Source organism: Lissotriton vulgaris, chromosome 5 (assembly GCF_964263255.1).
Source record: "Lissotriton vulgaris chromosome 5, aLisVul1.2, whole genome shotgun sequence".
Classification (NCBI taxonomy): domain Eukaryota; kingdom Metazoa; phylum Chordata; class Amphibia; order Caudata; family Salamandridae; genus Lissotriton; species Lissotriton vulgaris.
Genome location: NC_141693.1, coordinates 1,148,760,782 through 1,148,788,106, shown reverse-complemented (window position 1 = coordinate 1,148,788,106; position 27,325 = coordinate 1,148,760,782). Strand labels below are relative to the sequence as shown.

General features: G+C 45.1%; 1 protein-coding gene across 1 annotated transcript in view; it reads right to left on the bottom strand.

Annotated features, from left to right (window-relative positions):
* LOC147712121 (pancreatic triacylglycerol lipase-like) overlaps window positions 1–27,325 on the bottom strand; it is a 201,867-nt gene that overhangs the window by 41,382 nt on the left and 133,160 nt on the right. The window contains exon 6 of the mRNA XM_086920290.1: window positions 605–713. Coding sequence (XP_086776416.1) covers window positions 605–713 — 109 coding nt within the window. The remainder of the gene's footprint in view (window positions 1–604; window positions 714–27,325) is intronic.

Sequence of the window (27,325 nt, the reverse complement as noted above, 5' to 3'; positions counted from 1 at the left end):
GACTTTATATGACAGTCGGCTACAAAATACCATTTCCAATAACATGGCAATTAAAAATAAAAATAAAGCTTACAGTCATAGTTTTGACAACATCACATATCTTTTGTTTTATTAAAAAAACATACTCCAGTGGTAAATGTACTTTGGTAGTCACATATGATCTTACACAAATCACGGAAATGCAGCATTTCATAGCCCAGTTTAGTAAAATAGGCATAACAGAGGGAAAGGAAGCATAACATAAGGTAACATATGATATCCCCTGAAACAAGACTTTGCAGAATGTGTCTCCCAATGCAGAATATTTCTCTGATCTGTACAAATATGTAATACCACCGGCAATGTACATTTTTTGAGTTCCATGTGGCATACTGTAAAGCATCTTGTCACACCATGTTCATGTTCCAAAATGAACAAATAAAGCAAAATCTAAGATACTGAACCACATTCTAACACCGCAGATCCTGGTGTTACAAAATTAAGCCAGAAGTGTGTGAGGACCACAAGGAAAGTGAAGACATGGTGTGGTGATATAAAACTGAGTGACTGCTAGAGAAATGCATGTTTTTTTAAAGATACTACCATACATATTTTCTGTACATACCGGTTATTCTGCTCACACCAGGTCTTCTTTTCCCAGCCTCCCCTGCTGCATGTGATCCAAGACTATGGCCGATGATATGAACCTTGGAAGGTGAGTATCCAAAATTGTTCTGTAGGTAAACACACAAATGTTTTTACAGAGAGAGTACTAGATGATGGTTTTGTATTATTTCCTTACTCAAAATAATAACTACTGAGGGGAAAAAGGAAGATTGACGAGGGAAAAAAAGAGGGAAAACTTTGGAAAGAATTACAAATTTTACAAATGTAAGTGAAAAATCATTTTGACTGGCTAAAACATCTATATATATCTTCTGAGAATCATATAATGATAAGATACTAGTCAAAATAAAATTATAAGTATCTAATCCTTCCTCCTATCGAGATTTTCATGAGACTTTTTCATATAAGGACAAATCAGTCAAGTTCAATATCCAGTTTTCTTTTTTTTTTTAATTTTAGTAATTTTTTATTGAAAATTATATTTACATGGTGCAGAGAATATACATGGGAGATAACTGGAAAAACAGGGAAAAGGCGCCCCAGGGGGAGGGGAGGGGGGGGTCTAGCGTTGAGCGTTGGCTCTCGGTCTGTGTGTCCATTGTCTCTTGTTTCTTCTTCCTGTGGCTTCCTTCGGCATTCCTCCATTCCCCTCTTTGGAATGTCTGATTGTCTTTTTGCACCCCTGGTGGCGTAGAAAGAAAGAGGTATAGAGATATAGAGAGTAGAGAGAGTAGAGAAGCACAGGGTATGTCAGGATAGGCGATCCGTGTAGTGTCTAGACTCTGGGGTGTCTTTTTCCGGTCGTCCCCCTGGCGTTCAGGGAGGCTTGTGTGAGGACAGGTAGTTGTCCAGCGAGAGCCACGTTTCGCTTTTCTTTCGTGAGTTCGGTAGGCTATTGGTCGTTATGGTGTCAGCTCCCCACAGGAATATGACCCAATTGAACCAGGCTTTGAAGGTGGCTTTCGCTGTGTCCTTCCATTTATTCAATACCGTCTTGACCGCCGCTGTGAGCAGAAGGTCAATCAGGTCCCTGTCTTCTTTCGATGTTATGGAAGGATCGGTGTATCCTAGGGCCAGATATTGGAATTTAAGTGTTAGTGTGGCTCCTGTTGCGTCATTGATTAGTGTGTTTATCGAGTCCCAGAATTTTCTGACCTTGGCGCAGTGGAAGAGGAGGTGCGCAAGATCCCCTTTTTGCTTATTGCAGTTCCAGCAGGAATCGTCTCGGATACCCATGGAGGCTAAGCGGGCTGGGGTCCAGTAGGCCTTGTGTATCAGCCAGAATTTTGTCTGGTCTAGGGTTGTTGTCACTTTCCTTCTTGATGTGGAGGTCCAGAGGTCGGCCCTCTTGTCCTCGCTCAGCTCCCTACTCGCTACCATACCCCAGTAAGATGTGATCTTGTTATTTAGTTTAGAGGCCTTGGGGCACAGGGCTTTATACAGGTGTGCCACTTGGTGTCCTATTATGTTTAGGCTAGTGGCGTATTGTAATATTGAGGGTGTGCTTTTGTTTATGTCTGCTTTGGTGATTGCTACTCTGATCTTCAAGAAGTTGTACAGCTCTGCGTTGTCTAGCTTGTGTTCTTCTTTGAGTGAATCAAAAGTGGTCTGTGTTCCTCTGTGCTGCATCTGGCTTACTGTGGTGATGCCATGTCGATACCATGTGTGCATGTCCAGTGTGCTGTTCCTGTATTTTATTCTAGGGTTGTGCCATAGGGATTCCAGTTGGGTGTTCCTAATACTAGTGTCTAGTAGTTTATCTATTCCTAGTAGGGCTACTCTTGTGTTCCTTAGGATTGGGTTGTGTTTGATGGCAGGGTGTTTGGTCGCCGTGAGTAGGGCTATGGGTTCCATGCCGCCTGCAGTCTCCTTTCTAATGAAAGCCAAGCTGGGGTGTAGTCGTTCTTAGGAGTGAGCCAGTACAAGCCTTGTTTTGCTATGCAAGCTGTATTAAATTATTTTGAAGTTCGTTATGTTAAGACCTCCCAATGTCTTGGGAAGCCTGAGTTTTGAAAGGCTAATTCGGGGTTTCTTCCCTCTCCACATGAATGTGTTGAGTAGCTTATCAAGCTTTTTGTGGAACTCTGCTGTGTTGATCAATGGTAGCATGTTGGCCATGTAGTTAACACACTTTTTAATCTCTGACTCCAGTGTTAAATGTATCCTTTCAAACATCTCAGACTTAATTCCACTAACGCTTCTGCATCCCTCATAAGGTGTGGCATACTGGCAACTGAACATCTGCAGGTTTAACATTTGTTAGCTATCAGACTAAAATCATGCTTCTGAATTAGACTCCAGTACTGTGTGAATATCAGTCTTGCCATTTGAAATATAAACTGAGCAGTGAAGGATGTTAGGGTAGTGCTGTGAAGACTGTGAACTATTAAGCTCTTTCCAAAATTCTTCTACAGAATTGACTTTCTGTGGGTTGTTTGATATCCTTTGGGAAATATTCAATAGGGATGAGGATCCTTGAGCCTGAAGTAGCAGTAAAATAGAAGTTGTTTACTTGTACTTGTAAACTTTGTTCGGCATTATCTCTGTGGAGGTTTCAACAGTGTTTCTAAATATCGGATAGGGTCTCCTGTGGCCCTTATGTGGCACAGTAGAAGCTTGACTCATTTCTTGTTTCAAACACTAGAAATAATTTAAGGAAAATCCGTTTCGCTCGCGGATTTTGCGGATTTTCGGTAAATTCGCAATCCGCGAGATTCGCGAATCTCCCGCAAAATCCGCAAATCCGCGAGCAGCGGATTTTGCTCGCACTGTTCGCGTGAGTTCGCGGCTTCCCAGTACAACTTCGCGCCCCGCGAATAAGCGCTAAATTGCAGAAATACGATTTTAGCAAAACTGAAACTACTTACCAGGTTCAAAAGTTCAGGCTCATCATTAGTAGCCATTTCCTGTAGTGCTTCCTGAGGGGCCCCTCCAGAGTTCAGTTGCCAGTTGCAACTATTATGTGACCCTGCTCTGAACCTCAGAATAGTTACACATATGCCACAAAGGTCCTGAATTACAGCTAAGGGAGACAAGCAGGAGCCAGGCTGGAAGTTCAAATCCATTAATCAGCCCCTAATTCATTATTGTCAGTTGGGGCAGGGCAGGTGTTGTAACTAATTTTGCAACAATGAAAGCACTTAGCAAGTGCAAAAGATCACTAATCAGGAAGCACTAAGGAAGCAGGTGCCAGCTAAAAAAATAATCTGTGACACATTAATCAGCCCCAAATTAATTCAAGTCACTTGAGGCAGGGAAGGTGTGCTTGCGTTGCCACAATAATGTACACTGACTGGACAACCAGAGGGTGCTGTGATGAAACAGAGGGTGGCATGGGTGGGCCAGAGGGTGGCATGAGTAGTCAGAGAGTGGCAGTGGTGACAGAGAGTGGCAGTGATGAAGAAGAGTGTCCCAAACAGGCTGGACACGTAGAAACAACAAGTTCGCGAAACTTGCAACCCGACAGGTAAGTTCGCGTTTTGCGACATTGTACAAAACCCTCGCGAACTGGCAGAAACCCGCGCGAACACAAAAAAAAAAATTCGCGAGAATTCGCGGATTTTGCGGATTGCGAGTTCGCAAATCCGCAAAATTCGCGAACGCGAGATTCGCAAAATTCGCCCATGCTTAGTTACCCTAAAGGTGGGGCGGCCCCTCCTTTGGACCGGAGGACCGTCGCCCTACTTATAAGCCCCCCAAAGCTCCAGAGTTAAAAAATAAGATCGTCATTTTTTACCATTTGATTTATCATGCCCTGTCCCGACTGGGGCAGGGCTGCTGCTGAGTGACAGCAGCATGTCACTCAGCAGGGACGAGGGTGGGCTGGCTGCGCGACGGCCAGCCACACATGCGCACTTTAAACAGCTCTAACCCAGCTGTCTTAAGACAACTAAGTTAGAGCAAGCCAAAGTCTCCAGAGTGCTGAGGAGCTCCAAGTGAGACAACTCCCACCAATCCTAGTGCTGCTCTCATGCTGGTGAGAGCAGCAGCAGGATTGGCCAAGGGAGTTGCTGCATCCAGTTCCAGTGAAAGAGGAGGTCCGGACCAGAGGATGTTGTGTTCTGTAAGGTAAGTGTTTATTTAAATATATTCTTTACATGCGTGTTTTTAGATCTCGCCTACGCAGCGTGCATGTGTTGCATAGGGCGGACCTCTCGGAATCGATCTGCTTTTGTCCCCAAAAACGTGCACGCGTTGCATTGCTTTCAATGGCTACGCGTGCACGTTTGGCGATTCCCTTGCGGGAGCGAGCTTTGGCAACATCTGTTTGTAATTAATTTCCAAACAGATGGTGCCCCAGGCTCGCTCCCGCAAGGGAATCGCTGTGTGTTCTCTCGGCTTAAGAACTCCCCGTGAGTGCGTGTGTTTTCCAGTTATCTCCCTTATGCGCTTCTTTCCCCTCTCCTGCTCCATGTCGGTCTCTTGTCCGTCTACTTTTCGCCCTTTGCACTGCTCTCTCTGGTTTCTTCATGCTTAAGCACTGCATAGTGCATATTTATTCTAGGTGACTTCCTTGTGTGCTTCCCCAGACCCTTCCCCCTCTGTGTTGTTCGACCCATCGCCCATTGTGTTGTTCTATAGCGCTCAGCACTGCAGTTTTGTGGTTTCTAAGTGCTGTAAATCTTGGTTATTATTACTCCCCCATTTTAATAGTACTGAAATTATGAACCCTGGAAGGATGAAAAGGCAGAGGTGAAACTTTCATGATTTGAACTTGTGATCGGAAGCTCCTACAGACATCCATCCGCATCTAGCACTTAACTCACTGAGCCAACTAGCTGGCCTTATTGTCACCAGATCTAAGATTTGGGTGGGGGGCAGGGATAAACTTCTGGGCTGCTTTATGGGAACTCCCTATTGAGACAGTTTTTCCTTCCCCATAGGAGTAGTGTGCAACAGGGTCATTAGATGTGTAATTAAGTGGTTCTATTTATAGCTTCGGGAAGAATTACCAATTTCCCAGGATCACACATGCAGACACGCAGCTGATGTCATTAGGCACTTCGTATATGTTAGTTTATAAACAGCAATGGTGACCTTCTGCCCGGTCCTGGACCTGCCAGTCTGGGGTACACCGAAACATTGTGGTTCTGGGGATGACTGAGGAGATATAAGGGACATGGCTGGCATGGGCAGGAGTGATCTGTAGTGTGCCCAGTGCAGGGGCACGTGCACTGTTCAGACATAGCCTCACCAAGAAAGTAAGTGGGAGATTTATGATAGGCAGATGGCTCTAAGCAGTCGAAATGGAGGGTTGGGCAGAGTCACTCGCATGCCAGGTGGGACAGAAGATAAAAGCTAAATGTTAAAAGTGAATGTCCCTTACAATCGGGAAACAACAGTTACTACAGGCCGACCAGGAGAAGGAAGGAATTAAGACTGGTATCAAAACTACAAGACGTGGCATCTATTCGGTAAACCTGTGAAGGCCAAAACATCGATTTGGTGAATTTAGAGTTCTGATGTGGAATTGTGGACTGACATTCTTACTGACCTATCAGTTCAATGGTATCATTTGCTCCAGCGGATCGGTGAGACATTTTTCAGAGACTGAGGAAGCGCTGGAGTTTATATATTGGTTGATTAATGCTAATGCTCTTTCTGCAATGGTTGAATAATGCAGACGTCATTGTAAAATCAAAATCGGACTTTGCCATTAGAAGGTTACCTCATCAGGTCCCACAAGTTAAAAGTGCAATTCAGCTACTTGGTACAACATGTGATCCCCAGCACTTCATAGGGTCTTTCAGTGATTTTACTTGAACGTTACAGTGGTGTAGGAAGAAAATGAAAAGCGAGATCCATGGGATACAAAGCAGGAAACAGAAAGAAAACAAAAAGGAAGAAATTGAAAGAAAATTTAAAAAAATCAGATAGAAAGAATATGAAAAGCATGTGGTAGAAAAATTTAAAAGCATGAGGTGCGAAGAAAATGAAAGCAAGAGATAAAAGCAAAAGGAAGAGCTTGGGAGAAAGTGAAGTAACCATGTGCAGTGATGCAGTCTCACAGCAGCAGGTTCCCAGCTCTGGAAGCTTTGACAGGGCCTGCGGGGCTCCTCTCTGTTCACCCCCGGCCGTCACCATCCCTCCACGCTGCTGTGGCCTGTCTTGCACTCCGCCCTGGGCCCATGCCCACCTCGCTTGCTTTCTCCCCCCCGGTCCCATCGCCCCGTGCTCTCCTCCCACCCCCGCCCCCTCCCCCAAACCCTCTTCTCTCAGCACTCAACCTCACGTGAGCTTCAGGGGTATTCACCTTTGCTCGCTCTATGGTCATTAATGCCCCACTAACACATACCCTCTGGTCACGGCCGATTTGGACTCATAGCCGGGACAATGTGGCCACGCGACAGAGCACAAACGTTGCATAACTGTATGTAGGAAAGTGGCTCTATATATACTGGACCAAAGTATGGTACGTGTGTTTAGAGTCCCTAGTCCCCAGAGGTTTGGCAGAGGCTAAAGATAGATATAACCTTACTTTCTAAAGTGGTAGCTTGGTTGAGCAGTAAGGCAGTATCAGAGGACAGTGTAAAGCATTTGGTGTACGCACTCAGTCAGCAACTGGTCTCACACACTCAAGAACTGAACTCTAGGCCAATTGTTTTGTATCAAAAGATATAGTTGTTTTATTTTAGAACCAACAAGGTATCAAAATATACTTTGTCAGGATGAGCTACTTTAGTTAAATATTTTTCAAATAGGCAATAGACTTTATGAATGCAATAGGTACAGTTTGTTGCAACAGGCAACACAATTTCAAACACAGTGCAACATTGAGCTCAATGGGAATTTCTAGATAAATGCAATTAGTTACTTTGTAGATTACTTTTCTAACCACAGGACTAGATCCTAGATTCAGTCCCGGGACAGGAGCTATAACAGTTAAGTAAAAGCGTTTTGGTTACAGTAGGGATTTTTAAGGCATATTATGGTATTTTAAAAGTTGACACATAGAAACTTTTTTAGTTGATATTACCGATGTTATCCTATTGAAGGAATTTCAATTTGCCGGTAAAGTATGTTCACATTACTTTGGTAATCCAGTGCTGGACTCCTAGGTTCAGCACTGGGACCTCTATTTAAAACAGGTAAGTAAGTATGTTTTGGTAGTTGGTACGATTTTTAAAGAATATTTGTAGTTTGCAAAAATCGACACAAGAAATTTCACAGAAAAACAGTCAATGGTTTCCTATGGAAGAAAATTCAGGTTACTGGTAAGTACGGTTAAAATTACTTTTCAGGGTTTGTGCTGGGCTAAAAGGTGCAGCACTGAGGTCTCTCCTGATAACAGGTGAGTAAATCGGATTTCGTTGTTCGGCTGATTTTAGGTGAATATTTTAAAGTTTCAGAACTCCACACTTAGTAGAATTTCCAAGTGAAACCAGTCAGTGTTAGACTATGGAAGAAAAGTGAGTTATCGGCTTTAGGTAAGTACTCGACTGGCAGAGTTAAGGTTCTGGGCATAGACTCAGGGATCTCCCAGGGTCCGGTAGGTACAGTTGGTGCACCCTCAGTGGGCCAGGGGCAGCGCGTGCAGAGGTAGTTAGGTCCAATGTTATCTGATGGGAGGCTGGGGACCTTCGGTTGGTGGCTGCTGGCTAGCAGGCCACGGGGCTGTGGGCGCTGTGCTCCAGGTTACTTGCTATGGGTAAATGGTGAAGTAGGATAGGACAAAGTTTGCTCTGCCAGGGGCTCTCGGGCGGCTGGGTGCTGGGTGCTTTTGAGCCGTCAAGCGCTCAATGTTAGTCAATGGAGTTCTTGAAAAGGGAACAAAGGCTGCAGGCTGGGGGATGGAGGATCTTCTGTAGTGACCAACACTTCGAGGGGTAAGTTGGAATCTTGGAGGGTAGGTAGGCACCCCGGAGTTGGGCACAGGAGGCCGGGGTGCAGGGGTGTCTTTGGACGTCAGGAAATCTTACCCTCTGCTGGTCGCGGTTGGAGGGGTCCCTGGTTCTGAGTCTGCAGACATCGTCTGGGTCGTAGAGGAGGGTCCATGTGCACTGGATTCCAGGTCAGAATCGCCGGGGGGACGTCTTCAGGGTCTTTATCCACTCAAGCACAGGCCGGGCTCGGCGGGTGCAGAGTGGGCTGGATTTGTGGTTCCTGGCTGGCACGAGGGGTATTGCTGTTTGAGCAGAGCCACTGCTCGTGGAAGTCCCAGTCTCTAAGAGGGTCAAGGCAGGCATGTCCTCTGGGGTTCTTGAGGTTGTTGTCCACAGGAGATACTGGGATTTAGCAGGAGCAGGTTCAAGGATCAATAGGCCTGTAGGATTGGGGCCAAGTCAGTTGGTGTCGTTCTCTTAATAGCGGTACAAAAGGGGGTGGTGATGGACAGCTTGTTTCCGGTCCAGGGAAGACATGGCTTGGCAGTTCGGGCTGGACTGTTCCCATGAGGCACAGGGTCAGACTGATTTGCATATAGCCATGTCTGAACTGGGGTGGCAGAGTGGGCTAAAGAACGGTGATGGATTAAACCCAGATCTTTTGACTGGGTGTGAGTGTTTGATTGATTCAGATGCTCCGTCCATCACCACCCCCTTTTGTACCATTCTCTTAATAGCAGCTGCACGGCAGCTCTTCTTATTCTTGGTCTTCTTTCTTGTTTCGAAATCGGGATCTGAGGAAGGAAGGTTCAGGGTGCCCCTAAATACTAATGTTAGGGGCGTTACAGGTAGGGTGAGGGCAGGGACCAATAGGTCCCTGTCCTGGGGTGGGTACACCCCCTAACCTGCTACTCTCCTGCGGGAGGGGGGGCGGGAGCCTAGCTGTGAGTGGGTAGGGCTCCCCATCCTCAAGATGGTGGTAGCCCGGAGTAGTGCTTCACCTCGCCTTTCCTACCTGAGGGGTGGAGTTGGCACAGGCTGGCACACCACCTTTACTGACGTAGGGTTTCCCGCCAGAGTGGGGGTCAGAACTGGTGGGGGCCAGTTGCTGAGTACAGCAAGTGGTCTGGAGAAGCTCACAAAGGTGGCATGCCCTTGAAGCTTCCCCCTGGCCATCCTGTGGGAGTAGACCTAGCACCTCTCCCAGGATGTGCATTGTTGCAGGCCCAGGAGGGCGGGGGCTCTTCACCCAGGGGTACAGCAACATGTCTGCTGTGTGGCAGCCTAGGCAGCCTCTCAGATAAGATGTGGATTGTAGGCTAGGTTTCAGGGGCCATCTCTAAGATTCCCTCTGTAGTGCATTTTACATTAAATCCCACACTGGCATCAGTGTGGGTTTAATGTGCTGAGAAGTTTGATATTAAACTTGTCAATCTTCAGTGTAGCCATTATGGTGCTGTGGAGTTCTTAATGACAACCTCCCAGCACCATATACTCTTAATGGAATCACTGCACTTATAGTGCCCAGGAATGGCCCTGGGTACTGTAGGGGCACAGGGCTCATGCACCTGTGCCCACACAAGTGGCATAGGGCACCCAGCTAGAGGGTGACTGATGTATGCCAGGGCAGTGGGTTTGTGGGCATGGCACACAGGGGTGTGTGCCATGTCGACTCTTTGTTTAGTTCTGCACCAGGACACTCAGTCTGCACAGGCAGTGTGTGGGTGTCAGGGTACAGGGCCCCTAAGGGTGGCACAATAAGTGCTGCAGCCTTTAGGGGTCTTCTCTGGTTACAATTCCCTGCGTACCATTTATCAGGGGCTGACATGTGGCAAGAGGAGAGATGCCAATTGGGTTTTAGCTTCAATACAGTTTTGAGGGAAGGAACACAGGCCCTGGTAACCTGTTTGGCAGGAGCCCAGGGCACACTCATTCAAAGCACATCAGAAATGCAGCAAAAAGTGGGGGCATACCATGCAAGAAAGATGGCACTTTCTCACACTGTACGATTTGATGATCTCTGCAGATCACTTGTTTATCGTGACAGACGATTTAAGATATTTTTGTTGTATGACAGGGCTCTTCATGTGTAGATATACCCCCCCCACCTCTGCCTTTGTATTTTGGTGTACTTTTGAGCCTGTAATTCTTCCAGGCTTATTTACAAGCCCCTGGTGCCGTCCTCTTGCGTCACTTTTAACATTGGAAAAACTCACCACTGTGACCTCTACTGAGGTATTCGTGGAAAGTATAGAAGGGTGGTGGTGTTTCCTGCGGCACCCCAGAGAAAAATGCCCATGGCTGCCTCTGTGAAGCAACAGGGTAAAATGCAAAACACTACACAAATAAGTCTTGCAAAATCATACATAAACTACTGACGGACGGTGTGTTTACAAATTGCTGAAGTCATGTTATTTTTTTGCAAATTATGGTTTCTGCCAACCAGGAAGTAGATACTGACACATATGGACCCAATGAGCAGCAGGAACCATTCCTGGTGGACGTCTTGAAATGAGTCATGGAAGCCGGGCGTGTAGAAAGCTTCCCCACAGCAGGTTTTCTTCAGAATGTTCTGAGTAAGTACATCAATATAGCTGCATTACAGGGTGACATTGTTGAAGGAAACTCTCGAGTGTAGGTGCAGGGGTCGTTTTGTCTTTCAGTGCTATCTACGTCTGGTTAGGACCAATCCTCGCGGGGACTTCTTCAGAAATGCCCTTTTCTCACCCTCGGCTCCGCTTTCAGGAAGATGCCACTGGTGCTTTTAGGCACTTGCACTGAACACATCTGCCTTTTGACAACAAGAAGTTGTCTGGTTTAAAGTTCGTGTACCGAGGATCTGAGGTTTCCTTTCAGGGTGTGGTGGGTCGCACGGATTGAAGTACACCTGTGTAGCACCTACAGGATGTACAATAAAAGGATCGCATTGGTACCACCGTTTTTTTTGCTGCTGGTAAGTATTCTGAGTATTTCTGTGATTTACAAGTCAGCCTTGTAATCAGACAAATAAGCATCGCTCAAAATCTGCTATTGAAATATATGGCATCATGGCGCCACGGATTTGTACCATTACCGCACAACTGTAAAAGGTGTCGGAATGTAGGAAGTAAAGCACACTGTCCCGCCCTATTGGAAACAGAAGCCCCTATGGCAGTGCCCGCTTTGCCCAGTGAGTATCAGTGCTTTAGCAGAGATCTGCGCAATCACCGACAATCTGCTCATTCAGCGCTTGGTCTCTCTGCTGAAACTGCCATCGGCAATGACGATTTTGGTGGTGGTTTTGTGAGAAGTGACGATTGGCCCTGTTGTAATGTACATATGCTTGTTTCCTGGTAGACAAGCTTGTTCTAAATTGAATCCTCCTTGGCTTCCTCTTCAATCTCCTCTTCCTTTGGATAAGGGGAATGTGGAGGACAGAATTCTTTCTCATCAACAAAAGTATAAAGAGCGTTATGATCTGAAGAATTCTACCAAACCTGTGTTGTGGAGTGTGGGAGAATGGGTCCTGGTTAAAAAAACAAGATTTTCCAAAAAAGGTTCTTCTGAGTTCATGGGTCCTTTTAAGATTACTAAGATTCACAGAAATGTGGTTACTTTGCAAAATGGCTGTAAATGGAGCATGTCCAGGCTTGTTAAGTTCTCTGCTGTGTTTCCTTCTACTTCTTCCAATTTGGATTGTTCCCTTCCTCCTTCTCTTCCTGATGGTCAAAGTGCTGTTTCCTCTAGAAGGTTTCCTCAGAGAACTCATCAAGCTCCTGTACGCTACAGAGACTACGTTTAGGTTTTCTTTATCATTATCCTGTTGGGTGTGTTTTCTTGGGGAGTGATGAATTATTGTGTTTTTGTTTTATTTCCTTTATTACTCTTTTTCATTTCTTTTAGTATAGGGGATGTGTTGTAATGTACATATGCTTGTTTCCTTTTGGTTCATCTTATGACATGGTGCCATTCCTTTACTTGTACATTCTGTTCTACTCCTGGTGATTCCATGCTCACTTGAGTCTTGGAGCCTGGAGGAGCTGGCAGAGTCATTGAGAGCTGTTGGTGATGTATTGACATTAAACCTACTAATTGAACTTATCCAGTGTCACTGAGTCCTTTTAACAGGCCCAGTAGTAGCAGTGAGACCGCAGGCAGGCTTCAAAACAAAAATCACCGGAGGAGGAGAGGGGTGGTTGATTATACCTGCCCATTGGTGGTCAGTTAAACTTTCATTGTACCAGGTCGATGCAAAATGCTAGAGACCTCAGTGAAGCAGCCTAAAGTGGATCGATCCGTCTGTCCATCTGTCTTTCCATCACTAACTAACTATCTATCTAAATATCTATCTATCTATCTATCTATCTATCTATCTATCTATCTATCTATCTATCTATCTATCTATCTATCTGTCTGTCTGTCTGTCTGTCTGTCTGTCTGTCTGTCTGGCTGGCTGGCTAGCTGTCTGTCTGGCTGTCTGTCTGTCTACTATCTGTCTGTCTGTCTGTCTATCTATCTATCTATCTTCTACATCCTTTCTGTCTGTTCTGTGAACCCACCCTGTTACATTGTCCTTGCTATGTCTCTTTAATGTTTTAGAATGTCAATACACTTGTGATTCTTGTCAGAATGTTTTACTTTGGATCTACATGCATTCCTGAGACTTCTCCCATGAATAAACCTTCTTAAAGACGATCTTTTTTGAGTGTTTTTGTACATTTTAAAAGTGGCGACGAGGGAAGAAACGACCCATCTCTGTTTTCATTATGTTTTTTTCATTTTGTTAGCCTTTCAAAAAAACGGATATCATTTACTCTTCAACCCGTGTGCAACTTAATTTATTTTTAAACATTATATGCTGAAGGATTTCTCTGCAAGACGCTTCAACAACGCTTCAATTAAAACGTGAACGCTGTGTAAAACTCCTCAACTAAAACGCTGTGAAAGACGCTTACAAGGAACTGCCTGCCACTGTCTCAAGAAGACGTTAATTTTCATCGTGTCAATTACGAAGGTATGGCAATGTTTGAGAGAGGCGTTTGAAAAAAGCGTGAAGCGTGTAACGTGAAACTGCTATTTTAAACGCGCAAAAGCGGCATGGTAGAACAAGATGAAGACTGGTCAATTGCTACTGTTGATGAAGCTTGTAATGGTGCTATCAGTTTGGAAGTATGGAAACAAGCTGTTCAGGATGATGTGGTATTGAAGGAAGTAATTGCACGTTTAACATCACCATGCAATAACTTCTCTTGGAGCAATTCGGACTTGTCCGAATATAAGACAGTATGGGCTGAACTTTCTTACGATCTTGAAGTTGGTGTGGTTAGAAGAGCCGATAAACTTGTGGTACCGTCTTCCTTACGCAATAAGTTACTGGACCTTATGCATGAAGGGCATTCAGGCATGTCAGGCATGAAAAGAAGATGTAGGTGTGATTTCTGGTGGCCAGGTATGGACAAGGATGTTGAAAGGTGTGTAAGGAATTGTACCGCTTGCACATGCAGTGATAAATCTCATGTTTCTCAAGAAACTACGATTACTGCTGTTTCATTTCCTGACAGACCATGGCATAAATTAGCTATGGATATCTGTGGCATTGGTAGTATTGCTGGAAAGTTTGCCATTGTGTTAATGGATTATCATAGCAAATGGCCAGAGGTTGCATTTGTCAAAGAAGTTAAGGCTTCCAGTATTGTTAACTTTTGTGAAGAGGTTTTCCATAGGGAAGGTTTTCCTGAGAGCATCACAACTGATAATGGTCCCCAGTTCATTGCTTCAGAATTTCAAAGTTACTTGCATTTATGTGGAATAAAACATATTACTACTGCTGTTTATTGCCCTGGAGAGAACGGCATGGTAGAAAGGTTCAACCGTGTTTTAAAGGATTGCATACAATTGGCTATGACAGGTGGAAATGATTGCAAAGTTGCTGTCAAAAATATGGTTTGGAGTTATAGGAATACTCCACATTCTGCTACCATGGTGTCTCCATTCCATCTTTTAAAGGGGCGTTCTGCTGGTAATAAGGTGACTCCTGCATGGATGCTTAAGATTTCTGCTGGTCGTGATTATAAAGAAAACCTCAATAGTAGAATGAATACTTACCAGAAGAAATATGTGGATAAGCATAATGACAAAATTGTGAAACGCGTAAGTTGTTTTCATGTGGGTGATTTGGTAAGATCTTCTCGCTTTGGGTTATCAAAGGATGGTTCTTCCAGATGGTCTCGTCCCAAGAAGGTGTTAAAAGTATTGGGCAATTGTGTACTGCTGGATGACGGGCAAAAATGGAATTTATGCAATGTTGTTATGTGCAATGATTTGGAACGTGATCTTTGGTTGGAAAAGATGCCTAACACTTCACTGAAGGTGTCTGGTTCAAATTCTGCTTCAAATTCTGTTAATTCTCCTTTTGTTCAATCCATTTCATCTGAACTTCCAAAGGAGGATGTTTCTAAGCCAAGAAGATTGTCAGGATGAATTATTGTGAAACCTGTCAAGCTTAAAGATTATATGCTGTAACTCTGTTTGTATATTGAATGATCTCATATTTCATTATATCGTACATAGTTTTTTTTTTTGGTTTTTTTTTACCATATTTTGAAAGAGGTAATTGTACGATTAACCTCACCATGCAAAAATTTCTCATGGAGCGATTGTGAGCTATCTGAATATGAAACTGTGTGGCCAGAACTTTCTTATAATATAGAAACAGGTATAGTCAGAAGGGCAGATAAACTTGTTGTACCATCTAGTTTACGTGATAGATTGCTTGATCTTGTTCATGTAGGTCATTCGGGAATGTCCGGAATGAAAAGGAGGTGCCAATGTGATTTTTGGTGGCCTGGTATGGATAAAGATGTGGAAAGACGTGTCAGAAATTGTCCAGCATGCACATGTAGTGATAAATCTCATGTTTCTCAAGAATCTCACATTAGTTCTGTTGCGTTTCCTGATAAACCATGGCAGAGATTAGCTATGGACATTTGTGGTCCGTTTAGTTTTGGGAATATTGTTGGGAAATTTGCTATTGTTTTAATGGATTATTACAGTAAGTGGCCTGAAGTGGCATTCGTGAAGGAGATTAAAGCTTCTAATATTGTCAATTTTTGTGATGAACTGTTTCATAGGGAAGGTTTTCCTGAAACCATCACCAATTACAATGGTCCACAATTTGTTGCCAATGAATTTCAAGCTTATTTACGTTCGTGTGGTGTGAAACACTTAACCACCGCTGTTTATTGCCCTAGAGAGAACGGCATGGTTGAGAGATTCAACCGAGTATTGAAGGAGTGTTTACAATTGGCTGCATTTGAGGGTACTGATTGCAAACTTGCCGTCAAAGATATGATTTGGAGCTACCGCAATACTCCACATTCTGCAACTTTGATATCACCTTTCCATCTTCTTAAGGGGCGTTCTGCTGGCAATAAGGTAACCCCCGCTTGGATGCTTAATGCCTCTAGCCCTGTTCTTAAAAAGAGTCTGGGTAACAGAATGCATGTGTATCAACAGAAATATGTGGATAGACACAACAGTAGAATTAAGAGGGTGGAGAGATCTTTTCTTATTGGTGATATTGTGAGATCGTCCCGTTTTGGTTTGTCTAAGGATGGTTCTTCTAAATGGTCTCATCCAAAAAGAGTGTTGGAAGTTATGGGAAATTGTGTTCTGTTGGATGATGGTCGCAAGTGGAATGTGTGTAACGTTGTTTTATGCAATGAATTAGAACGCAAGTTATGGTTAAATAGGAACTGTGATGTTTCCACATCCAAACCCAATCCAGGAGATTCTCCTACAACCAAATCCAATCCTAATGTGGTATCACCTAATGTTTCTACTTCACCAACCGTGTCAACTGGAACATCTTCTCCATGTTCAAGGAGATTATCTGGGAGGATTATTGTAAAGCCTGTTAAGCTCAATGATTATATGTTGTAACTATTATGCTGCTTTCTTTGTTTGAATATGTGTTCCAATTATACTTATTTTTTTTTATTTCTTAGAAGGGAAGATGTGTTAAATTGTCCTTGCTATGTCTCTTTAATGTTTTAGAATGTCAATACACTTGTGATTCTTGTCAGAATGTTTTACTGGCACTTCATGATTACCTTTGGATCTACATGCATTCCTGAGACTTCTCCCATGAATAAACCTTCTTAAAGACGATCTTTTTTGAGTGTTTTTGTACATTTTAAAACACCCGTCCCTTTATCTGTAGAAACTATCTACTGTGGCTTTTATTATAGCGCCTGCGACACAGAGGTTTCATGGCACTGGATGTTGATATGAAGTTGATTGAAGTGTGACATTGAAATCCCTCATTGCTATCGTTCATTTTCGTAATTCCTGGGTCTCGTGGCTCATGTGCCCCCGTGTGCCCCACGAGTTAGATTACCTCCTGGTTGGGCTTCATGGCTCACTAGGATCGCTTGAAGGATGGGCCGGTGTTCAGACATTACCCACGTGGTGTCTGCCCTCACTGTCTCAGCATAAGGAGTGTTTACATGTGATATTATCCACCGTACGAGGAAGGACGTAAAAGATCAACAATGTCTGGTATTTGTTGATTTTATCTTCTTTAATAAAATACGTGTCTTCACTTTATCAGCAGCCAGTCTGTAAAACAGATTACATTCTTAGAGAACTGTCAAACATCGTTAAATATTCATTTGGCATAAAAACGTTGCCCCCCCCTCCCCTCCAGAGCCGGTCTTTGCTAAGATAGCGCCCTCGGCGTGGGCAGAGGGAAACGCCCTTGCTGATGGCAGTGAATTAAATGAGGCAGCAGGGGGTCCCTTTTGTGTTCACTGGTTAGTGCCTGGAAGAGCAGGGACTGGCCCCAGAGCACCAACATCCCCAGACCACCCCCGGCTCACATAAATCACAGTCAAGCAGATGATGGTTTTCTTGATGTGTGCCAGCAGGGTCAGAGGGTGAAGGGGGTGGGGAGGTCAAGAAAGGGGCTAAAGTGGTGTTAAAAACATCACCCACAGTATGATAATAAAGGACATAACCAAATCAGACAGAAACGAACAGGCAGGGACAAGGCTGGAGCAAGATGAGAAGGGCGCTGCTGTTGGTGTACCCTAATCCACACAGCTCCCTGCGCCCCTCAGAATATTGGCGCCCTGGGCCAGGGCCCAGCTCACCCATGCTGAAGGCTGGACCTACCCCCTCCTCTATTTCCGAAGGAAGTGTCTGCAGCTGGCACAGTGAACACAAGTCACCCCAAGCTCTGCTCGAGGGTGAGGCTCACCAGTGGTCCTAACCTGTCTGCTGGCGCGGGCAGGCCTCAAGTTTCGATCCGGTGAAGCAGTTTGTCTGACAAGGATGGAGAACAGCCACATTTCCCGGATGAGCAGCGCCTATACAAAGGAATCCTCCTGGCTGGTTTATTCATTGCGCTGATTTACATTGCGCCCACATTCCATTCCACCTTACCGACACTTTGGGCACCGCGAACGTAAGGAATACAAGATGGCTGCGGCTATATCTGGATTACAACTGTGGCACATGTAGGTTTTCCAATCAACCAATCACAGCTTTTCAATAACGCTGAAAATAAATATTAAAAATACTGCAGGAGAGAACCGCAGCGTTCTTAAAACAACAAAACATTTACTGTTTTCTTTGTGGCAAGAGTTCATCAATGCTTCTCCCTCTAACCGGAGCACATTCCAAAGCAAGTATCACTGCTGAAGTTGTAAAACAAGTATTGCCAAAGACAACGAATCTGGTTTTGGCTCTGAGGTTTTTGTCTTAGTCAATCCGGTTTTAAGAAGCCATAATCTTGAGGATCCACTGGTCCCTCGCCAATATAAACAAGCATTGGCATACCCAATAGGTCTCGCCTTTAGCCATACAACAGTTGATGTTGTTGCACCAAGGATATTGTGCTGGATAACTAAACACTTATAAGATCCCAAAGGCGAGACCTATTGGCTATGCTAATGCTTGTTTAAAATATGTTATTTGCTTGTGCATCCGACCCCCCTCCCCGTAGATGCCAGCCACCACTTTCAATTACCCAACAGGGCAGTGGCATAACATAAGCCCCCGGAGCCTCTGCAGTGCGGGGGTGGGGGGGGCTAGCTCCAGGGGGGCCGGTAGGAAAAGTGCTAGCTGGTGGGTCAGGGTGGGCCCACCTCCATGTACTTTGCAGGGAGAGGGCTCAAGTTTCGTTATGCTGCTGCAACAGGGTTGGACTGGGACAGAAAACGGGCCCGCCACCAATAGAAAAGTGGCTACTGATAAACGTTAAAAAGCTAAAAAAAAAAAAGATGGCCCATGTTTGCAGATTAGGGGAAGTTTCGAACTTGTAAATGAAAGCTGTATAAGTGATTTGCAAGGTATGGAAAACTGCAAGGATTTCAGCTTGCTGCAGGCAATGTTTGTTTTAATGTCAAGAAAATACATAGTAAAAACCGGCCAGCAGACCATAAAACCAAGCAACAGACACCCAAAAACAGGACCACACACTGACCTCTCAGACCAGGCCGTCAGGCACTGCTTGATTGCCCTTTAGGCCAGTCCGGAACAGCTCTCTAACACAATTTAGGCACTTATTAAAATCATCTGCATTGAATGTTGCTATTCCACTTACTATTTCATCTAGGCTTTGACGTAGCACTTGTGCGTAATGTGGCACTTTATGTATCCACGCATATAAAAAAAATGTAAGGGCCCGGAATGGGTGAGACCTCTTCCCCTCATTGGAGAACCACAGGTCGCCAAGCGCTTGGTACTCTCTACAAGGCTGACGGGGTTGTGCCTTTTGCACAACTCCGCACTGACTATGGTCTCCCTGAATCTGAGTGACTGTATTACCTACAGGTGCGACACTTGGCCTCTCACCCAGACAACAAATCTCAGGCAATTAGACTCCTTACCCCAAACGAGAGATGGCTGATGACCCGTTCCTCAGACAAGAAGTTAATTTTAGATTTGTATAAAATGCTTCTATCCCACTTCACTCATGCCTTCCATGCAGGCCGGGCCAGATGGGAAAAAGACCTAGGCCGCAATCTTACCAGCAAGGATTGGGAGGGAACCTGCTATAGAGCACGACATACTGCGACTCACATGGGACTTACGGAAACCTTAACTAAACTGCGTATTATTGGTATTACACCGAGCGCATGCACCACTTTGACAGCGCATATAGCATGGATTGCTGGTGAGGGTGTGGGAGGGTGGGAACACTTGTCCATCTACTTTTGGATTGTGAACATTTGACACCTTACTGGGCTCAAGTCCTCGATGACATTGATAAATATTTAGACACAGAACTGCCTTGACTTCCGGAGTATGTGCATCTGAGGGTTCCCAACCCAATTACTAATCCTCTGAAATTCATGAGGGGGAAACAAATAGTGCTTGCGCTGGGTAGCACTACGCAAAACATTCTCACACATTGGAAATCTACACGCATCTCAACACAAACTGGGTGGTTCCACCGCCTGTGGCACATATTAGGCATGGAAAAGATCGTGCTCACTATGGCTGACAAAGGCTCGGGTTTTAGCGAATTATGGCAATCTTTCCTAGCTCTCCTGGCACAAGATTTTAGGGAATTAACGTGCCCGAGTTACTTACGCCTACTACGATTGGCGCAGTCAAATACTCTCACGGACTAGCCACTCAGGCTAGTTTTCCACATACCCATAGTTGGGACGGGCTGAGGAGGGGCAGTGGGAGCGAGGGAGAGCGCTATTCTATTTCCTTCTTTAGGTCTCGCCTGTCGATGCGCATGCGCATCGAGCAAGGCGAGAGTATTGGGACTTATCCGCTCTTTATCCACACTGCAAGGAATCGTGGTGATTCCTTGCAGTGCCCGTGACTTTTAAGCTCAATGCGCATGCGCATTGAGCTTAAAAGCGCGTGCACGTCCGTCTTTGTTTACCCGCTCCGCCCCCTCCCCTTCCCGCCGTGTCGCATTTCTCCTCCCCCCTCCCCTCTCCTCCGTCCGTCCGTCTTGTTTGTTTGTTTAATTTAATTAACCCGCTCCGCCCCCTCCCCTTCCCGCCGTGTCGCATTTCTCCTCCCCCCTCCCCTCTCTTCCGTCCGTCCGTCTTGTTTTCTTTCTCTCCTGCCTCTTGTGTTTTTCTCCTTCACTGTTGTTTGTTTGTTTAATTTAATTAACCCGCTCCGCCCCCTCCCCTTCCCGCCGTGTCGCATTTCTCCTCCCCCCTCCCCTCTCTTCCGTCCGTCCGTCTTGTTTTCTTTCTCTCCTGCCTCTTGTGTTTTTCTCCTTCACTGTTGCCTTTTCAGAGTTGCCTGTGCGCCCTGAGGACGGTTAATCACCCCGCTCTCCCCTGCTTGCACCCCTGGCGCCTGAGCCCACAGAGGCCCATTGAGTGCCGACCCTAATTGGTGTGCGCCCACCGTCTTCTCACCGGCGTCTCCAAGCACTAATTGGACCGGTCTCCCCCTTTCCTCGCTGCCTTGGTGATTAATGTGTGCGCTTTCGAAGCAATTGATCCAGGTTTAGGGTGCACTGAGGGGGGGGGGGGGGGCTTTTAAGCACTGTACCCGTCCTGGATGGGGCTGCTGGCCCATCACAGGGCACCTCCCCGGCCAAGCAATTAAGTGCCCTCAAGTGGAGGCTTTCAGCTCTATTTCTATTTTAAATAAACATTCTGCCGCGACCCCAGCACTGGGTTCAGATCACTTGACTGGGCGTTTCCCGGCCTCCGAGGACTCTTGGTCCTGACGTGAGTTTCTAGAGGGAAACGTAACACACACACAAACATAGGTTTTGTGTCCCTTCAGGTATGTCGTACTTTGGGTGAATTTCGGTGCGCCGTGTATTGGAAGAGCTTGCTTCTTTTGACCTCCTTTGACTGCAGGGAACAACAACCTCTCCCAGAGCTGAACCTACAGACAGTTTATTACAAGTAGACCGAATATATTTAATTGGCTTCACAGGTGTGAAAGGTGTTGCCAAAGTAAACACTTCGAGTACGTGCTGTGGTACAGTCTCTCCCATGGTGGTCAGTCACATTTGTTCTTGGTATCTTTCGAAGCACGTTTTAGGCATTGTCTCTAGTTAGTGACGTAATTTGCTGCCCTCCCCTGACCCCCCACCCTGTTAATGGTAAGCCTCCTTGAATCATGCTCAGTGTTTACTTCACTTCAGTGCTTGGAATGGGAAAACAGAAGTGCAGGTACTCAGTAGCAGACTCGGAGTGCCTGCTTGTTTCCTCAACCCCTCACCCTCACCCTCACTCACCCTCAACCCCTCACCCTAACTCACCCTCACCCTCACTCACCCTCAACCCCTCACTCACCCTCACTCACCCTCAACCCCTCAACATCAACCCCTCACCCTCACTCACCCTCACCCTCACTCACCCGCACTCACCCTCACTCACCCTCACTCACCCTCACCCACCCTCACCCTCACTCACCCTCACTCACCCTCACTCACCCTCACCCTCACTCACCCTCACCCTCACTCACTCTCACCCTCACTCACCCTCACTCTCACTCACCCTCACTCACCCTCATTCTCATTCACCCTCAACCCCTCACCCTCACTCACCCTCAACCCCTCACTCACCCTCACCCACCCTCACCCTCACTCACCCTCACTCACCCTCAACCCCTCACCCTCACACAGTGCAATAGGTCTCGGAGCATTTGAGTTAGAGCTTTTAGAAATGTTTATGGCTTTTTTTTTTTAATTCTTTAGCATTGGCTACAGGAAACAAAAATGCTAAAGATTTACAAAAAAACCCATAAACAATTCTAAAAGCACTAACTCTAATGCTGCGAGACCTATTGCATTTCCAATGCTTGTTTTCCTTTGTCTCTATTTCTAGGTTAGGGTTGGGGGCTGTATCTTTGTTCTCATTCTCTGGAGAATTTATTCTGTATTTTTATATCCCATTCACCTGCACCGGAGCCCTGTGTGGCCCACCTGATTGCACTGCTTATTTGCTAATCTACATTGCTTGGCATCTACTTCAATAAAAAGATTTAAACCATAAAAAAAAGTATTTCCAACTTAAAACCGATGTGTTCAGGTAGAACTAATAGAAAGGTTTATTCGATGGGAAACACTGCCACCTCGTGCTACTTTGCAAGTACTATCAATATTTTCTGGATATACTGTGTGTACCATCGAGTTTGGTTTAAAGTGTCAACACACTTTTAAGTAGGGTCTCTCATATTGTTTCAAAGAAAATTATACCACTCAGCTAATCAAATCGTCACCGTGACACATCCTAACACACTTGCATTATTATTTTCACTCATATGATGTAAAAGATAAGCGTGTAATTAAAAAGTAGTACGTAATTTTATGTTTTGTCGTGAATTCGCGCTCAGCCTACAGTAAACATGCAACTCACAATGCATACTTCAATTTACAATATTTTGCAGATTGATTGTAAGTGCTTTGTGTGGTAGTTTTTCAAATAATATACTTAAGGAGGTTAAGAGTAGGACACTGTAATTTAAATTGCTGATTCTAATATTTCTTTTTTTGTTTGTGGAGTTTTATTTAGCACGAACTAGACCTGAAGGTATCGGTGTGCTTTACATGAGCACCAGTTACATTACAGATGGGGAAATTCATATTTTTTGTTAGGGGAGATTAAGTGATTTGCCCAGAATCACAGAATGTTGAGAGTCACTGCCAAGACTTGAACCTAAAAAAAAAGGTTGCCTGTATATTTCTGCTGATAAAATAAAATGTATAAAAATGTAACTGCTTCAGAGTTTTATTTTGAATTTATCGTTGTAATCATGAGGAGTAGAGTCCAAGCCCAAAACATTAATGGAACTAGGGCTGCAACATTAGATTGAAGAAAAGTCCAGAGTTTAGAATCTAGCCACCAGTAAGTAGCAAAACTTTTTAACTCCGAAGGGGAGATTTACAAAACTCAATTTAACGCAGCTCAACCTCCAGCAAGGCTGTGCTGCGTTGCACGACAGGGAGGGAGCAGGAGAGGGCTCTATCTTCAAAGATATCTCTCTCTCTTCACCTTGTGCTGGCGCTAACTACAGCTGACGTGCGCCATGCACACACCTTAGCGCCATAGTGCCAGGGTGTGTTGGTGTGAGTCTAGCATAGATTTTGTACAGGTATGTGTGTGCCCTGCCTGTACAAAATACCATGCCTAGACAAGATGCAAAGCTTTTCCCACTTTGTATGCATTCTGCACAGTGCAGCACACATGCAAAGTCGGAAAAGGAAGGAGAAATGAAAGCATTTCTCTTTCCTTGTGCCTACTTTCAAAGGGCGCAGTTTTCTAAGGCTAAACCCAATCTACTACATTGGGTTTAGTGTGAGAAACCTTAGGTGGTTGCATGGGAACGCCCAAGCTCCACCCTTGGTACACCCCCATGGCGCTAAGTAATGTCAAACAGAACCGTGCGCTGCTTTGCATTACGTTTTTCATTATTTCCAGCGCTAAACAAGTTTAGCACTGAAAAGTAAATTGGAAAAAAGATTTTTTGCTGATTTGCATCACTTTTGTGATGCAAACACAGCTCAACATCTTCGTAAATTACCCCTGAGGGTGCACATACCATTTTATGTATTGTTAGCATCAACCTTCTAGTAGTTTAGAACATATATTATTGAAGTTATTTTTACCAATTTACTGGTGTATTTTTGTAACATATTTGTATTAAGGCTTTTATGAAATTAACATAATCGACATCCACAGTAGCATAGCATTCAAATAATTATTATCACACTTACCAAAGAGCCCAATCCCTTCAACCTGACACACCTGCAATAAGACCTCCCATCCAGAACCACCCCTTCTCCTGTGCGTCACTGCTGCATCTAATCCAAATGACTCCCACTTGGTGTGGAGGCCGGTCTGCCCCCAATAGCAGAGAATGCGGAGGGTTCAGGGGATACATTTGGTCTCTCCTAACACCGACCATAGCGTTTTCTCCATATGCCCCACATCCTGATAAATGTCTTTGGGCAGTCCCTACTGCTGTATACCGCTCTTTCTGCCTCAGAAAACATGTCCATGCCTGTGAGTCATTGAGATTTTGTTGGCAATTGCATGAATCATTGGTTACAAAACAGAAGAGGAGCTTGTTGCATGGGATTTCCAGCAGAAGGAATAATGGCACTGTACGGATAACCACATCTAGAATTGTTTCAAATTCTCTAACGATGATGGTCCAGTACCTAGCGATTGGGGGACATTCCCATGAAATAGAGTCTATAATGCACAACTCCATATTGAACAGGTTGAGACTTCATTTTCTCTACTTTTTTCAGAATTGAGAGAGCGCAAACTGACCTAAATGTATGAGTATATCACACTTACACGTAGTAAGCACAAGTCATGAAGAGAAATGCCATGAGTGCTGATATTATATGCATCTGTATTCTGAAATGTGTAGCTAATCTAGAGATTTATGTAGAAATGGAACTAATGCAGAAATGTGTGAGATGTATAACCTTATTAGGTGGGATTAATCTCGAATCCATGTCGTGTAGCTGCTAAAATGTAAGGACAAAATGTGGTTAAACATAGAACGCGGTAGGCCTCAGGGTCAGAGCCGAAAGGAACGGGAGAGGGGTTCGATTTCACGACGTGGATTGCACTAATGTCATTTAGTAATTAATAGTAGGGATGTTTTATAGATGTGTTTACCTAATTATAGAATAGAGTATTAACATGCCATTAATCAATGAAGGATTTGAAGAAATATAATCACTATAAGAAATGTAGTAGGCCTGAAACGTTTAAAAGACACTGATTTACACGTATTTAGTTTGTGCTGAGCATAATGTTGCAACTTTGGCTGGAAGTCTATGAGAATTGGGATCTTGGCTGCAGGTGTCTGTCTGCAAGAGAAAGGGGGGATTCAATTATAAATGAAATGAATAGAGGGTTGTTCAGGAGCCGGCACAGACATGGAGGAGGGTTCCGGAATGTTTTAAGGGGTATCAGCGGGCCGGAGAAGAGTCTGAGAAGCAAGGTCAACTCTAACGCACGAGGCCCAGCACAAAGCAGCATGGAAAAAGCCAGAAGCTACACCACGTGAGGGGCGTCTCACGAGGGGCGTCTCAAATGTTGTTGACTGTTTTGTATTAGGGACAGCACCCCTGGGTGGAGTTAGAGCAGATGCCTGAGGACCCTTTAGAGAGCGGATGGGTAGGCAGAGAGGGGCCTTGACTGGAGAACTGTAGGTTTTCACCAAGAGACTAAGAGTGGGTGACCTCCCTAGGAAGTCACTCACCGCTGACACCTTTTGATAGGTTGGGATTTGTTAAGTAGGGATACCATCCAGAGCAGGGTAGGGACAGCCTAACCTGTGTTTTCCCTCCAGCCTTAAATGACGGAGAGATCTCAATACGTGTCTATGCTGATAGCTTTGTTATTCCTAGAACTTGTACTCGTAGTCTTCTTTGCTCGTCTGAGGGTTTTCAGAGAGCACATGTATGTAGTTGGGCCCGTGTATCTTGTGAATCTCATTTTGAGATGCCTGTACTTACAGCTGATCCTAACTTTATAATAAACCTTTGAAAGCTAGAAGTTGTTTGTGATCTTTCGGAGCGGAGTCCATTATTGGGTGAACTAACTTGGTAAGAGATGCACTTTCTTCCCTCAATGACAGGCAACAAAGGTCCAGTCGACCAGAACGGGGTTTTAGATCAAGAGGGATAAGGTATCGATCAAAATCTCGCCCCCGCAGTTGGTAGCTATAGAGGATGGTTGCCTTCTTGAGGAAGGTGATCTAGGCCAGGTTAGATTACCCCAAGGCCCCTAGAGACCGATGATCAGAAGAACCGCCCGCCGAAGAAGGTCCGGATGACGTGAGACAGAAAAGCAGCAGTATCGGTCGAGAGTGAGTATAAAGGGTCATGCGTGTTAGATTGCGGTGTTTTTGTATTGTATCTATGTTGTAATGTCTGGCGGAGTTGAATGCCTGTAGAGTGACTGTGGAACAGGTTGTGAGCGCGCGCAACCGGTGGAAATCTTAAGTTCAAAGAGAGCTTAAGTGGTTCGGGTGTATCGGACATCCAGAGTAATTGTCAACCAGAGTGAAGGGGGTCATGAGGTACCATTGATCGCCCGCAGGACCGAGATAGGGGGAACGAAAGAGAGAGTGCGTGAGTAACGGACGCTGGTCGGAAGTTACTGTGTGTGTAAGCAACCTATCAGAGGGACGATAGACATTTCGTCAGTTGTGTTGGCAATTACAGATAGACTGTGGACGTACAGTCGAGGGAAGTGACCGCTTGGTCGGAAGTAGTCATTTTTCGGAGTATGAATGGGACGCATGCATGACCGGGAGAAGAGCGGAGAAAGGAGGGGTGCTGCTGCGAAGCGGAGACGAGTGACGTCACAAAGTGCCGCGCTGGGATTGGCCGGCCGGAGAAAGACCGCGCTGCGATAGGCCAGCTAGCAAAGCCGCGCTAGGATTGGTGGATTGTCATCAGGAAGTAAACAGAGTATTGAGGCTGGAATTTGTGCGTATAATCATGACGTGTTTCAAATGGTTAAGAGCGGCTTTTAAGAAAGAGAGGCGGGGATCTTACGAAGGGGAAGAAGCCCCGCCGGAGGGTACGCCAGCTCGTTATATGGCGGAAAATGTTGGGTTGCATACGATTTTGTGGATTACAGAGTGGAGTAAGATTACAGAAGGAAATGAGGAACTGACGTTTCCGAAGTACGGGACGTTCAGATTAGAGGTGCTACACCGATTAAAAGCAGTTATGACCGCAACGAGACCCTTGCCTAGACCAACCCAGTTTGAAGCTCTCAATGCATGGATTAGGGCAGCGCACGAGAAGAACTTGAATAGACGACAGGAAAGGGTGAAACGATCGGTAAGAGCAGTGCAGGATGCCAAGTGGGATGCAGATGCTAAAAGATGGAGAGTGCATAACATGGAAGTAAACAAATTGTACCCAGTGTTAGAGGTGCCCG